At 41.7% G+C, this 16,640-nt stretch overlaps 1 protein-coding gene across 2 annotated transcripts in view; it reads left to right on the plus strand.

The window, feature by feature from the left end:
- Nucleotides 1-16,640, plus strand: part of TTBK1 (tau tubulin kinase 1) — a 110,473-nt gene that overhangs the window by 65,325 nt on the left and 28,508 nt on the right. For both annotated transcript variants that reach the window (XM_071739940.1, XM_071739938.1), the window contains exons 10-13: nt 4,200-4,354; nt 5,710-5,929; nt 9,380-9,555; nt 12,681-13,239. In XM_071739940.1, the coding sequence (XP_071596041.1) occupies nt 4,200-4,354; nt 5,710-5,929; nt 9,380-9,555; nt 12,681-13,239 (1,110 nt within the window). The remainder of the gene's footprint in view (nt 1-4,199; nt 4,355-5,709; nt 5,930-9,379; nt 9,556-12,680; nt 13,240-16,640) is intronic.

Genomic DNA, 16,640 nt, shown 5'->3' on the forward strand with positions numbered 1-16,640 from the left:
TTTGAAAAAAACTGTAACATTGCTTATGTATGTACATGCTTCATAATTGCTTTCTTTGTTTTGGTGTTTTATGACACCAAAAGGCTATGTCTTTACTGCCAAGAAAATCTAGCAAGTCAGCCTCTATCTACCTTTAGATCCATGGTGTACAAAAACTAATATATTCTTAATGGAGTAGTGTAGAAGGGCATTATATTCTTGCTGGCATGAGGTGCTGGGCTTAAAATGAAATAACTACATTTGGAAAGCATGTCCATTTACAAGGGGATTGGGAACAGCTAGCAGGGGTTTACCCAGGACAGAGCATAGCTGACCAATTTGACCAGGGTTTTTTGAGCAGGTGACTTCTACGGATGTAGAAAAAGCAGTGAATGTCATCTGCCTTGACTTTACAGTCTGTTATAATGTCTTCATAGCCAGATTGAAAAGAGAAGGTTTGAATAAGTGGAGCACAAGGTTGGCAGCAATAAGTATTGCTGGGTGCCAGAGCTGTGATCAGCAGTGCAAAGTTCACTTGGTGGGTAGCCACTAGTGGTGTCTCTCAGGGAACAGTGTCCTCATTAAGAACCTGGATGATGAAAAATGGGGATGTAGCACATTCTCAGACAGTTCACAGAACATACTAATTTGGGAGAAGCAGTGTGATATGCTGAAGGGTAGTCCTGATACGAGACAGACTTTGGGCTTACAGGATCCTCATGAAATAAGTCTAAAGTCCTGCACTTAGGACGAAATAAGCATGCAAAACAGTACTGGCTGGGGACCAATGAACTGGTTAAGGAGGAGCTCTGCTTCTGCAGACCTGTATGTCTTAGTGGTCAGCATGGCACAGCAATATGTCCTTGTGACAATGGAAACCAGCCACGCATAGGGCTGTATTTAGGCAGAGCATAGCTAGCAATGTAAGGGAAGTATTTGTTCCATTCTGTTAGGCACTTGTTACATCACACTGGGAAAGCTGTGTTCAGTACAAGAGACACATACAAATTGGAGCCCGGTGGAAGGCCACAGATAATTATGGACTAGAGCATATGTCATAAAGGAGAGGCTGAGAAAAGTGAGTTTCTTTGACCTTTAAGAAGGGAAAGATAAAAGGGATACTGGCTTTGCCTTCTGCAAAGAAGATTGAGCTAGACTCTTCTGAGATGTACAGTGAAAGCATGAGATGGAATTGATGCAATCCACAGCAAAGGAACTTGTAATTAGCTATATGGGGAAAAGTTATCACCAGGAGTAAATCAAGGTAGTAGTGGGATCTTCGTTTTTGGATCTAGCCAGAACATAACCTGACAGAGCATTGAGCAAGCTGATTTGACTTTGAAACTGGATTTGACTTGAAGGTAAGCCCTGCTTTTAGTAGAGAGTGGACTATGCAATCATCTGAATTCGCTCACATTTTAAACATTTTTTTGAGTTTCAGCCCTCTACATCTGTAGCAGCTCTTGCTGTGCTACTTGCCAGACATACTGTGTAACTGAGGGATCTTTTCATCTCCATGACACTGCCAAGTTCACTATTCTTGGGCCCAGCAGAAGGAAGCTCAGTATGGGAGGCATGCACTTACTGCAGGCAGAGGATCCCTAGAAAGGATCCAGTAACTCTTCACATGACTTCTGGTAGCAGTGTTTGTTGCTGGGACTGTCTGGGGACTTTCCTACTTCACTTTCCTTGTAAACTTTGATCTTTCATCAGAAGTATAAAGGCTTCAGAAAAAACTGAGAAAACTGAGTAAGGTCAAGGAATAGCTTGAGAATAATGGTAGCTGAGGACACCAGTATCCTTCAGCTTGCAAAACCAGACTCTTCAGGGAGGTAGTACTAGAGGTCTATAAAATCCCAATTGGTCAGTGAAGTCTAATTCAAGTGTTATAGAAGAAGTTGGAGCAGAAAATAACAGAGGTTGTTTTGTCTGAGTGGATCCTTGACAGCACGAAGGAATGCTAAGAACAAGAGAGCTTCTAATGTTATCATGTGGTTTCCTACTTCAGAATGCTTCCGTTTCAAAGGAATGGAAGGTGGCAGAAGTAGTACTCATTTTAAAATGGCTTGAGAAGGTAACAGTCCCTGACACTGACATGTACATCACAAAGAATCAGAAACTGTGATAAAGTGGACAGATGTGTGAGGATGATCTAATAATCTGAATTCAGTATCGCCTTTATAAGGTCTACAAATGTACAGAGCTTTTGGAGGGATTCTTTGAGGTTGTGAAGACAGTAATTTCTAAAAGACTTGGGAGTAATCCCTGCCAACGTAGAAATCAGAAAACAAATACCGTCCTAAAAATAATCAGAGTAGCATTTACAGGGTAAACAGCAAATATATACCATGTAAATCAATGTGAAGCATACTCCTAATACTATGTGCATTTCCATTTCTGCATGTCAAAAAGGGTATCTTGAAATCAAAGAGGTTATAAAGAAGGGTATCAGGGAGGCCTAAAGATAGATTCGCTCCCAGATACAAATGACTAAATAGATTAGAACAATACACTCTGGAAAAAAAAGGAAAAAAAAAAAAAAAAAAAGAAAAAAAAAAAAAAGAGGGGACTGACATGCTCAAGAGATTTTTAAAACCAAAGGCAGAACAGCAAGAAGTGAATGGAGAGTAATTGATTGCTGCTTCTTCTCATATCAAAATGAGGAACTGCCAAATGAAATTAGCAGGTGGCAGGTTTTAATGAGCAGAGAAGACAGTTCACATAATTGGTGTATTCTTGGCCATGAGATAGGTGAGATAAGTCCATGAGATAAGTCCAAAAGCTTTTATGTTCAATAAGTAATTAACCAAATTAATGAGAAAACATCCATCTAACATTACTAAATATCAGAAAGATTAAACTGTGACCCTTTAGTTACTCACATTGAGGTTTGAAGAAGAAATTCCCTTCCAACAGCAGCAGCTCCCATTTCCATCAGAGGTGGAATTGTGACATGAGGCTACCAGGCAGAAACATAATCCTATCATATCAAGCTTTCACAACAGTAAAAGCCCTTTCAAATCAAAGAAGCTGCTACCACTGCTAGGTCACATCCACTCTATGGAGAGATGTTACCTGACTGACCAACAGTCAACTCTGGGAATCATTTTCATCAAACACAGTGGCACTGCGGGGGTGAAGCACCTACTTCTAGGATTCTAAGTCAAAATAAGGAAAAAAAAGATAGCTCAACTCAAAGCTGCAGATAGGCATTTTACTGCAGTTTGGTGGAAGTCAGTGGGAAATGGCAGGCTCTCCTGGCCTTCTGATTGTGCTGATAAACAAAACTGAAATATAAATGCAAGCAAGCAGGGGGTTTGTTCATGGTAGTTTTTATTCATAACCTAGTGCTAATTCTATGGCATAAGCCAAATGTGTTCATCACTATATTCTCTCTTCATACAGACTTTAGGCTGAATCCTCTCAGTTCTGCACTGTTTAGTTGAATTGTTTTATTGAGAAATGCAGGACCTCCTATTTATTGAGAAATGCAGGCAAACCTCCCATGTTTGCCTCTGCCATCCAGTTTCCCTTTGACAGCAGTACATCAGATTTCCCTAGGTAATGCATTGATGCATGAAGCACTGTTGCCAGTAGTTTTTTTCTCTCCTAAGGAATACCCATTCTGAGAAAGCAAAAAACATAAACCGTGTCAGTATACCAATATTTGTACTTGCCATCTTATAAAGAAAATTGTATTATCCCTTTTCAGTTGTATTCTCTTCTGCAGCCAGATGCAGGAGGCTGCATTGTGCTTAAGTGTATCACAGGGCCCCTGACAAAGCTGTGTATGAGCCAGACATTGTAACCTGTCAGCATCTTAGGATGGTGTTTTTATGCAAGGGCAGCCCTTGCACTCTACATATCAAGTGTACTGTTCTGTATATATTTAATCTACAGGAAAGCTCAAATTAAGGCTTTAGAATTACAGTAATAAGCCATTTGCAAGATTTCATCAAATCAGTTTCAAAATGTTGCATGCATTGATTTTTCAGTTATTATTTTCAGACATTTCAGTTATCAAGTCAGAAACAGCCTAAGAAACAACTGCTACAACATTGTGACATTTGCTTTCATTTCTTGAAGCAATTTAATCTCACCTTTTTATAGGCAAGATGGAGAGTATAAGCCCCACTTGGTCCTCATGCTCTTTCTTCAGATTTTTTGTGAGAGCCACCCTCAGCTACTTAACATAAATTGTTTTTGTAAATCTATTCCAGCTAATCATGTCCGTTTTTGAGAACAGCATGAAAGAAAGAGGCATCACGGAAAATGAAGCCTTTGACTGGGAAAAGGCTGGTACAGATATTTTGTTGTCCACTAGCACCTCTACTCCACCACAGCAAAACACCAGGCAGACAGCAGCCATGTTTGGGTGAGTATTGTAGTTGCAGTAGTCAGACTACAGACATCCTCAACAACAATCTCAGTGAGAAGTTAATTTTTGAAAGGTTTCAAGGCCATTATGATCTTGGGAAGTTGGAGCTGCATCGCAGCTACCACTCAATTTGACTTAATATGTATTACTATGTATTTAAGGTGGTGGAATCCAGTTTCAGATCATTGCTGACCTGAAAATACATTTTCCACTGGAGATGAGTGTGTAGGCTGGAGTCACATTTAGGGATGTTTGGAGACCCTTGGCCAGGATTGACTCTGCCCATATGCTTATATATTTTATATGATATATGGCACATAAGGCTGGAGCTTCTGTGAGAGTGCCTGCTGTGAGGCAGTTGTTGCCTTCCTGTGGAATGGGTTTGTGGTGAACAATGTGCTGAACAGAGCAGAGTGAACTCACTGATCATGCCTCAAACACAACTCCTCCACCTTTACAGTATATGTAATTTGCTGATGCAAAGGTACACAGAGCTTGGTGTTCAGAGATCAAAAGGAATCCCAACACAAGTTGTTAAGGCTTAGTTCACTGGTGCTTTTGAGGGGGCTGACATTGAGGGATAACAATAATCCTTAGTAATATTATAGAAGATAAAAGCTGCAAGGCCTGTCAAGCCTCATTTGTTCATAGAAAGAGAGGATGTTTCTTCTAAGCTTAATATTAGAATAATATTTGGGTTTGAAGTCGGTCATCTAGTCCAACCCCCCCGCAGTAAGATGGGACACCCTCAACTAGATCACATACAGTCCACTAAGCTCAGCAAGGTGTTTGTATTCTTCTGAAGAAGGAAAAGAAAGATGCAGACATTCAGAATACAGTTATTCCATTGTCATTTCTTTCTATGACAATGCTAGACCTGGGACCACACAACTTCTGACATATGGTCCCATTCACAGACGTGTGAACACCATGTTTACACTGTGAACTGTCCACCCTCTACACCTGAATGAATAGGTTCAGGGGGCCTATATGACCCCACCAGACTTAGCATCCCAAGGCAGTGATAGCTGGGCCTTTGCTGGTGTAGATATGCTCTGAGTCACAAACAAGTACCTGTCATACAAGATTTGGTGCACAAATACTGTGTAATGTCACTTCCGAAGAAGTCTGCAGCCTGCGTATCAAGGGTCCCAATGCTCTTGCTCATCTATCCCACTGCTTTGTGAGAATACATTAGGTGGAACTGTCCTGTTCTGTTTCAGGTTGTCATATCTGGGATAATGCTAGGCTGCCTGCCCATAATACCCTAAAAGCTGCTAAGGAATTTATAAGGAATAAGCCTCCTTCTTAAAGTGCTAATAATTTTACTTTCCTTCTTGTCTCTTCCATAGGGTGGTTAATGTCACTCCAGTACCTGGGGACTTGCTTCGTGAGAACACTGAGGACGTCCTACAGGGTGAACATCTGAGTGATCAAGAGAATGCTCCTCCTGTACTGTCAGGCCGGCCTGCAGAAGGTCTTGGTCAGGCTCCAAACACCGCCTTCAATGAGCCTGAAGTTTGGGAAGAGACAGATGTGAATCGCAACAAACTCAGGATCAGCATCAGCAAAGTAAAGAACATTTATTTGTATGCTGTGGCTGCTGGATTTAGGGCAGTGGATTCACAGACTACTATAAGACATCCAAATCCACCGATAAAGCATCCTACATAGTGCAGCCCAAAAGCCACTGTGGAATTTCCCTTTGTAAAAGGGAAATTTAAAATATTTTTTTCATAGAATAAAAGCCATTGGGATTAATTTGGATCTTTAGGCAAATGACATTTTAGGGGCCAATAATGCTAGAGTGAATCTTTCACAGAACATTGTTATCATTGTCTAGTATCTTGATACTTCAAGCAGTGGAATTCTAGTCCTTGGCTAGCTGACACAGTATCAGAAATGTCCCTGGTTTGGACATTATATAAGAAAATTTTATTGTGTCCTAACCTCTTGGGTAAATAAACTTTATCAGAAATGTCTCCAGAAGCCATATTTTTTCTACACCTTGGATCATCACTATTTTTTCTCTTCCAGTTTTTTAACTTCCCTTTCTAAGGGCGGCACAATCTAGAAAGTACATCTGATGATGGTTTCACTCCTGTGAACAGTGAGAGAAACTATCACCTAATATTCTCATATTTCTGCATTCCAAGATCATATTAGACCTTTCAGCTTCCATAAAGTGTAAACTTCAGTTTGTCTTCCTCATAATCCCTAAGATGTTTCTCAGTCTTTTTTTGTAAATGTTAACTGATTTCTTGGAGGAATTCCATAGTGATGATTCCATAGTAAATATTAAATATCATAATCTACCAGTTGATTTATTTAATAGATCAACCTATATGTATGGGAAGCTAATTAGTATTTATTGTGTTGATCTCCATTTGTATTTAAAAATCAGGATGTCACATGGCATGACAGCAGGTACAGAATCTGAAGATTCTTCAGAGAATCTTTCATCAGACAGACTTAAAATGTTATCCTTATCAAATTAAAATATTATATAATCCTTACCAGATTCACATCTCAAACCTTTCTTTCATATACATTTGGAGACTAGTATGTTAAATCTACCAGTCTTCTGGGTCTGAACAAAATTTACTTCATTGTCTACTGGCACAAAGTATAGTCCTTTCAGCCCTGAAGATATCTCCTCTTTTCATAGTATTATTACAACACGTTATTTATGGGCATCAAATAATCTCATCTGACTCAAAAATCTCCACTGCAAATAATTTGAATCAATGTGTTATCTGTGTGAACCATTACCAGTGACTTTCCCCAGTACTGAGAGTTATAAAGCAAGTTCAAATCACTTCATTTCTCACTGGCAAACAGTGCATTCTCAGAAGTTCTGATTTTAGGCACATGAAATAAGAAAAGCCTGGTAGAGTGGGATAGTACTGTGTTCACAACATACAAAAGGAAGAAGAAAGGTATCACAGAAGAACTGTGTGGTAACTCCTGTGCGTTTTTCTGTTCCTTTGAGCTACCAGGTGTCTTGATATTCTTCAGTCAGACTGAGATGTTCACAAGGGAGTACTAGATGTCCTTTCTCCGTGCTAATGTACATCATGTCTTAGGGACCCAATGCTGCCATTCATAAGCCCTGTCAGAGATATCTACAAGATCCACACTGTTACCAGGTGACTCTCCTGCCAAGGGATGTGCTATGTCTTGTCAGTTTACAGGCAAAAGAGCTCAGGGAGTTAGTCAGCATGGCAATGAGCACTTTATTTCTGAAAAGCTCTATAGCTATGTAATAGTAGTATATGAAATAAGGCAGGGCATCACACTCTCCAAATCTAAAGAATTCTGTCCTTTCTCTCTGTGCAGGTTAGTATATCTTTTGCTGGTCCTGTCACTCTGCTAGGCTTATTATCTTTAATCTGTTCTTCAAGAGAGAATCAGTTTTTATTTAAGTCACAGTGACCACGGGGTTACTGTCTCGCTCTTTGCATTTAGGTGGTGACTGGTTTTCCCCTACACCTCTCTTAAGGTCATCCTTATTTGTCTGTTCACACAGTTCTTCTGTCCTGCTTCTCCCATTTCTGTGCTAAGGACAGTTTCCTTGCTTACTGTCACTGACCTTTCTAAATCTCCCTTCTAGTTCTCCTTCCTCCACTGGATTAAAGTTCTCATTTTGTACTTTTTTCAGAAGCCTCTTCCTTCTCTCCAGCACCCTTGCCCAAATTTTCTTCTCTTAGGTCGTACCAAGTTGCCTGTTACCCTATAGGTACATCAGCACTTTGTGCTTTTCACAAACACATTTGACCTTTGTCACTAAACTTGTCCTAGCCTGAATGGATTATAGATTAAATCATTGCCATCTATTCTTGTTTTCCTGTAAAGCCTGAAAGTTCTCCTTGAGTCTCAGTAGCTGCAAGGACTCCTTAGTTATGCATTCTAAACCTAGCCTGGATGTTTTAGATCTGCTAATTTATGACTAATTTACCGTGTACACAGTACATGCACAGAGGCAACTGTCTTCATCAACAGCATTTTACTGAGAAGTCTACTTACATTTAGAGCCTCTGGTATTAACAGAGGACAAGTGAATGTAAGGCTTGCTGCGGGGAAAGGTAAACACTCTTCATACTGCAAACTTGTACCAGCACCTCAATACACACCCCGACACAGAGGCAGTGTGTAGCAGCTGATGCTGCGTGGCTGGCTGCACAGCAGGGTTGAGTGCAAATCCTAGACAGCTGCTGTAGACCTTGGACCATTCTACCTCTATGCTTTTGCCTAAATAATGTCTTCTCTTCCAAGGGGAAGCAGCACAATGGAAGGCCAGAAGCAGATATGTGCCTGTCACATACTCATGCTCCTTTGCTGCTAAATTTAAAAAAAAAAAAAAAAAAAAAAAAAAGGAAGTCAGATTCATTAAAGGACATATAAAACCAGGAAATATGTACTTGAGAGTATGAGCAGTCAATTCTCACAAGTGTTCACAAGCATGCTCAGGTCCCTGCATGATCTTGGGTCTATGGAAAGCTTTTACATATGTTGGGGTTGAGTATACATCCTGGAAGACTTTGTTCAGAGGAAATGAGTTTTTAAAAAAAAAAGTAAACAAACCCTATGCTTGGAATTAGGAGATGGCTTACTCATATCAAGTTCTTCAGAAGTGTAAGTATTTACATTGCAATATAATTCATGGACTCTGCATAGACAAATATTGACAAACAAGGGTTCTCAGGCATCTTGAATAAGCAGTTTGAGTTAGTGTGTGTAGGTTAGAACATGAGAACTCCCGTGGATCAACTATTCACAGTAATTGAAATGCAAAGGTCACCTGTAAAGATGTTTAAATAACTGAACTGATTTAAAATCCATACCTTGTTTTAATAATAGATCTTTGCCATAATAAATGAGCCCTTACATTCCTTCAAACATAGCTTGTGTAGATTATGAAAATGCAGCTCAAACTGTATCACGGAAGAAAAAACAGCATAAAGGATGCGAAACTGATGCCTTTGGTCAGATTTTGAGGTTCTCTGTGTTTACGCCCTACAGACTCAGTGCATGGTGGAAGAGGAGCAGAGAAATGGTGTCTGCCCCAGTTCCCCTGTCCGAGTGCCTCCGGAGTCCCCCACTGCACAAGTGCGCTCCTTAAGATACCGCCGTGTGAACAGCCCTGAGTCAGAACGCCTCTCCACTGCTGATGGCAAAGGAGATCTACATGAAAGAAGGTTTGCTCATCCTCCATAGCCTCCTGTTGCTTTCAGCAGGGTCTAGAACTGTTGAGACCAACCTGCTCGTTAGATCAGTGGGCACTGGAAGTTCCTTTCTGGGTGGATGGGTTTGTGGGTTTTATTATCTTTCTGATGAGACACTCATGGCTCTTAATGAGGATAGTTAGTGGGAATGATTCTCAGCCTGTCTCTGGATGGGAAGAACTCCACAGATGGAGGGGGAACATTGGTCAGACACAAGGAATTGCATCAGATCAGAGATAATGTAAACATTTACAAAGCTTTTGGCTAGCCTGAAGTAGGAGGTAAGAATGGATCTCATTAGGATACTTACAGGGATGCATGTATCCTGGGAAATAACTACCAGTTCCTGATGTGGTGGGTTTCATTATTTTGTTATTTTTCATTGATAGTAATAATAGTATTTGTTCCTCAGCATGTAGCATTGCACTTGTTCACTTGTGAAATGTATGCGCTGCACCCTGATTTTGAAGGTAATAGGAATATCTCCTCTCAGATCCACAGTAAATAAATAAATAAAACAATAATAATAAAAATAACTGAAAGAAGCCTTTTATAGTATTGTGGGCTAGGGAACGTGTTACAAGGCATAAGCCCTTGCTGCTGGTAACCCGCTTCATATTCTTTGTGTCTGTCTTCCTCTTTCCTTTGAAAGTCAGGGCATGAATTGTGGTTGTAGAATATGCTGTTGAAATCTTGCCTCTAAGAGAGGTAGGAGAGAGACAGGCTGCCCTCTTACAGAAAACCTGACAGACTTCAGCCAAGAGGAACAGTCACAAAGAGACAGTAGCTGGGAATGAAGGAGAATTAAAAAGAATTAGAGAGCAGATGAGCCCCTAACAATATCCCCAGTTTGCTTCCAGGTAGCTTCCCTGTGTATGCTTCCCTGTAGTTCAGGTAAGATTGTGTTACTAATAATAATTTAGGGTTTGAATAACAAACCTTAAGTCTTGCTACCTCCTCTTTTTCTTGCTCAGAAGAAGGGCTCTTTAAAATAGGAAGGGAAAATATAACAGTCCACAAAACTAGTTGTGTATATCCACTGAATGCTTTTAACTTAAATCTTCCACTTTTCCTTGTCTACTCAGCATCATGCCCATTCTCTTGCCTTCTTCCCTCAGCTCACATTTTTTAAATCAAGATCTTTTTTTCATCTTCCAAGTAGCCTGCAATTAATTTGGTGGAAATACAATCCCACTCTGCCACACAGTCTTGTCTTTGTTCAGTTTTTGTCTTTTCATAACACAGACCTCATTGCCATCACTGGAAAATTCTTCTTGTCTTCTGGAGTCTATTCTTCCACTCCAGAAGTCTCTCCTCTGCTGGAGAATAGATGAAGATACTGGCTAAATTCAGAGTTTCTTTCATTTTTCTTTTTAGCAACAACTCTTAAAAATCCTGTTCTGTTTCACACACATAGTACAGGCCATTTTTCATTCTTACTTTCCATACTTACTGTTACCTATTTATTATTATATATTTTAATGCTTATTCATAGAATCATAGAATCATAGAATTGGCTGGGTTGGAAGGGACCTCAGAGCTCATCAAGTCCAACCCTTGATCCACTACTGCTGCAGTTACCAGACCATGGCACTGAGTGCCACATCCAGTCTCTTTTTAAATATCTCCAGGGACAGAGAATCCACCACTTCCCGGGGCAGCCCATTCCAATGTCTGATCACCCTCTCAGTAAAGAAATTCTTTCTAATGTCCAACCTAAACCTCCCCCGGCACAACTTGAGACCGTGCCCTCTTGTCTTGCTGAGGGTTGCCTGGGAAAAGAGACCAACCCCCACCTGGCTACACCCTCCTTTCAGGGAGTTGTAGAGAGTGATGAGGTCTCCTCTGAGCCTCCTCTTCTCCAGGCTGAACACTCCCAGCTCCCTCAGCCTCTCCTCATAGGATCTGTGCTGGAGTCCCTTCACCAGCCTAGTTGCCCTATTATTATTTTTATTGGTAGTATTACTTTTATTTTTTAATGGATTTTAAGACTTTAACAAAAACAACCTTGTCAGCCACTAGCTGGCTTTTGTTGAAATCTTTGGTTTTGCCCACGATTTTCTCTACATCAGCCTTAGGTTCACCTCCTTCTCTAATTCCCCCTTCTTCATCAAAAATCTTTCATTTTTGCTTGTAGTTCCTTCCACCTCAACTCTGATCTTCCACTGTGCTAAAGATACCCAGTTTTGCTTAGCAACCCTCACCCAATAGTCAGTTACTTCTCTGCTTCCCCTTGTGCTTTCTCACACATGGAAGGCTTTTGCCAGAAGAGTCTGCAAGGCTCCTGTGTTGGTCCTTAAAATCCTTTTGTAAAACACACTGCAGTGATCTTTTTCTGGTCAGTAGACACTCAATAACTTCGTGGAGCAAGCTGCAAAGCAAGCAGCAAGTGCAAGCCAAATGAGAAGCATGGATCACAACACTGTGGAGCATAAAGACAGCAGTGCCACCGGCTGTTCCAGCTGGGAAGCTGCCAGGGCCATTGGGGCACAGGGAGTTTCCAGGGCCTCTTTGAAAGGTATATCCACAGGGCTGCAGAAGTTGTTGCTATTTAGAGTGTAAGACAGTGAACATTACAATACTCTTTGTAGGATTCTGGTCATATTTCCTTCCTGGTCCACTATGGGACCAGGGGTCATCTATGCCAAATTGGATCAAAGATTCTTGCTGTCTTCAAAGAACTCATGTGCCCCCCTTAGAGACCTCACTGACCACCACAGAGATAGCACAGTGCAGCTGAAGAGGTTGTAGGAGCCCAGCAGAGACACCGTTAAGTCAGTAGATTTGGGATTTAGGGGTGGCTTGTGATTATTTCTTTTTCAGAAGCCAGTAGAACATACCAGAGGGAAAAGAGGATATTGGTATTGTCATCTATAAGGAAGACAGATGCTGAATTGACTGTCTTACTGAAGCACTCGAGGTGGAATGTCTTTGTGCCATTTTAGGTTCTGAAGAAGTACTTTTGCTTAAGCCCTTCTTTCTGTAGCGTACTGATAAATGAATGAGAAGGGCTATGCAGGTTTTCTCTCAACTCTTATGATCTCTAAATTTAATCACATACCTGATTTATTTTAAATGGCTTCATGTTCTGTCTTTAGATCTCGAATGGATTTACCTGGCTCTCCATCACGGCTTGTATGCTCCTCCCAGCCAGCCCAGATGCTGTCCATTGACACTGGCCAGGCTGACCGGCAGGCAAGTGGTAGGATGGATGTGTCTGCTTCAGTGGAACATGAAGCCCTCAGCAATGCTTTCCGCTCAGTGCCACTCGCAGAGGAGGAGGACTTTGATAGCAAGGAGTGGGTAATCATTGATAAGGAGACAGAGCTGAAGGACTTTCACCCAGGTGCTGAGCCAAGCACCTCTGGAACTACGGATGAGGAGCCTGAGGAACTAAGGCCTATTGAAGAGGGTGAGGACAGAAGGCGCCTGGGGGCAGACGCTGCAGTCAGGCCGAAGACACATGATGGGCGAAGTCGGGGTATGCAGCCCGTGACTGAGGAGGACAGTTCCCACAGACATGAAGGACCTTCTCAAACAGCATCTGACAGTAAACATGAACAGCAGACAGGAAGTCCAGCCCACTCCCCCCTACATTCAGCACCAGCCATCCGACAAAGGAGACGAGAATCTGAACCTACTGGTCCTCAGAGACAGGTAAGATCCCTGGGTCTGTATCTTGTTGCCTAGCATAGCATCATCTTAGGAAACCTCAGGTGTGCTGGAGAAATCTGTGATTCCAAGCACGGATACTCTTGTGAAACTCTTCCTGACAGTGCTTGCAAATGTTGTGAACACCTTAAAGCACTCCCTATAGCTAGTAACGTTACCAAGGTCAGCCCTTCTGGCACAGGGACAAGAGGAGAGCACATCTGTGGTTGTAGGTATGTTTAATCGGTTCTCCTATTGCTCACCCGCAATGGTTTCTAATAACCACTTAGATGAATGCAGGTGTTGCTAGCAGTGAGGTGTCAGTGGATGGCAAGAGAACGCCCACTAATTAACCACTCATCAACACTGGGCAGGCCTACAGGAATGCAAATCATAAATTAACTCCCTGAATTTAAGCTTTCTTCTAAAAATTTAATAAAAAGCTCAGACTAACCAGCACACACATCCTGTCAACCTCACTTAAGTGACTGGCATTGTTGTTAGCAGGTATTTGCTCACAGAAATGTTCTTTACCTATTGTAAAGGTAGTTTTGTTCCCACACAGCTGTAGAGGGCTTTTTTCTTCTGATTTTGCTTTTTTCTGTGGTCCTCTGAAGATAGAAAGACATTCAGGTTTTAGTGGGAGGTAGTTTATTCAGTTATCTGGAAAAAACATGATATACTGTTAGTCTCAGAGTTCCTCTGTCATATCTAATCTTCATTTCTCAGACATTCAGGAGAAGGTTGTCCCAGAGTGTTTGCTGCAAGAGAAAATAAAATTGTTCTCCTGAGGGCTTTTTGTCTTTGTATGTTAATGAAGAACTCTCATGCACATGGGATTGATAAGTGCAGCAAAGAGCAGGCAAGTCTTGGGTCACACACACGGTGATACCCTCCCACAGAAGAAGGTGGTTGTTTGCACAGTGTGCTTGTTTCCCTCTGGAAGATGGTAACCATCTCCCATTCCCTCTTGAGCTTATTATCTATGGGAGTGTTCGCTTGACTGGAACATGTTAAAAGAACATCCTCCCTTTCAGGCCTTGCCTAGATTCTTCTCTTCTCTGGATCCCAGAAAGGTGCAAGAAAAAAAGGACTGTTAGATTTGGCAGGGAAACATGAATGTTACAAGAAACTGTATAAAAAGATCAAACCAAATCCTTGCCTGCCAGGCAACGTGTTCCTTGCTAAGGTGTATGAGACTGCAGCATATACAGGAAGGACAAAAATATTGACAGCAAGCACTAGTGGTAATGTGTCCTGCTGAGGGCAGAATAATAGCAGTACATGTTTCTCATGGGGTTGAAGCATCCAGTTCCAAGGTTCCTAGGTGGACATGTTTGCTGTAAAAAAACCCATATGTTGAATGCCCCAGATATCTAGATTGTGTAGGCAAGACTGGCAGAGTTGAAAGAGTCTGTGCCTGAATTTGCTGACTGTACAAATAGGCTCATCAGTGCAAGATGTGCAAGATCTGCAAGATGCAATGAACATGGCAAGAGTCAGCTGGTACAAACCAGCTGTAAGATACTCACTGACACATTTAACATAGCAAGAGAAGGCTAGAGGTGCCATCTTGGCTGTAGCATGTAATACTGCTATGTGAAATGACTGGGGAGGTTGGGTACGATGCAATATGAAGGCTGCACAATGATTCTTAAAAAGCAGGCAAAAAAAAAAAAAGGTAAATTACTGGTATTGTGGGTGATCACTGCTGATATTTTAGACAGCTGTGGCTCTCCAGAAGAGAGCACATATTTCTTGCTTCTGTGTTCTGAAATACTCTCTGAAGTGCCAGTAAGCCACTCCTGGGCTTAGCTTTCTATATACAGACCAGCAGTGGAATTTGGCTGGCTGGGATTTAGTTGTGCTTCCTTTGATCCTTCAGTTGTCTCTATATACACAACTTTTCAGTGACATTGATCCTTTTCCGCTTGCCATCACAAACCCAGCTGCTAACTCTTAAAGGAAAAATTACTAAAGGAAAGCAGAAGCCTGTTCTCCTTAGGTACAGCAGGTGGAGGGACCAGTTGGTTGGGATGCTGCTAAGAAGCTGACCAAGGGTGCCTCACTAGCAATGGCATATGTTTCCTTTATCTCAGGCTTGGGTTTCCTCTGGGTTTGATCAAAACTTTAATTAGACTCTATGTGTATGAAAAAATCTTCCCTATCTTTGAATATGAACTGAGACTTTAAGACAGGTAAAAATGTCACTAAATGCTGATCTGTCATTAATACGGTCATAGGCCTTGCTGTACTAATTTCGGATGTCATTCTGGTCTTCTGAAAACTGGTGATCATCCATTGGTTGTGAATAGAGAACTAACTGAGAGATAATGGGTAATCCCTGTTCTAATGCTTTCTTCTGTTTCTCCACTCTCTGGATCCAAGATATAAGCCATTACTTGTTACTGGCAAAAGACAGTGACCTCTGGATTATCACAGAATCACAGCGTAGTTGCTGTTGGGAGGACCTCTGGAGATCACCTAGTCCCACCCTCTCCTCCAAGATCAATCAACTAGAGCAGGTTGCTCAGGACATTGCTCTGACGATGGAGGCTCCAGAATCTTTCTGGGCAACCTGTTTCAGTGTTCAGTCACCCTTATGGTAAAAAACCTTTTTCTTATGCTTAAAAGGAATTTCCTGTATTTCAATTTCTGCTCATTTCTTCTGGTCCTTTCATCGGATACCACTAAGAAGAGTCCGGATCCATCTACTTTTACTCATCAGGTATTTATAAATGTTTATAAGAACCCCTTTGATCCTTCTCTTCTACAAACTAAACAGTTCCATCTCAATCTTCTCTCAAAGGAGACATGCTACTGTCCCTTCATCATCTTTGTGACCCTTCACTGGACTATCTCCAGTGTGTCCATGTCTCTCTTTTACTAAGCAACCAAGAACTGGAACATGGCACTCCTGGTGTGGCCTCACCAGTGCTGAGTAAAGGGGAAGGACCACGTCCCTCAACCTACTGGCAGCACTCCTCCCAGTGCAGCCCAGGAGGCTGTTGGCCCATTTTGCCACAAAGGTACCTTTGGTGGCTTGTGTTCAGCTTAGTATTCATCAGAACTGCCGTGTACTTCTCTGTCAAACAGCTTCCTAGACAGTTGGCCTGCCTATCCAGGCACCTCTGAACATCAGCCAACCTGCTGGTGTGTCAGCCATACCTCACAGTTTTGTGTAATCTGGGAATCTGCCCAAGGTACACTCTGTCCCAACATCCAGGTCATTAATGGAGTTGTTAAATGGTAGCAGCCATTATAAACCCCTGGCTACACCAATGATATCCAGGCGGACTTTGTTCCCCTAAGCACAATGCTTTGAGCCCAGCAATTCAGCCAATTTTCAGTCTGACTCACTGTCTACTTATCTAACCTGTGTTTCATCTTTTTATCTGAGGATGTTA

This window comes from Heliangelus exortis, chromosome 3 (genome assembly GCF_036169615.1).
Source record: "Heliangelus exortis chromosome 3, bHelExo1.hap1, whole genome shotgun sequence".
Lineage (NCBI taxonomy): Eukaryota > Metazoa > Chordata > Aves > Apodiformes > Trochilidae > Heliangelus > Heliangelus exortis.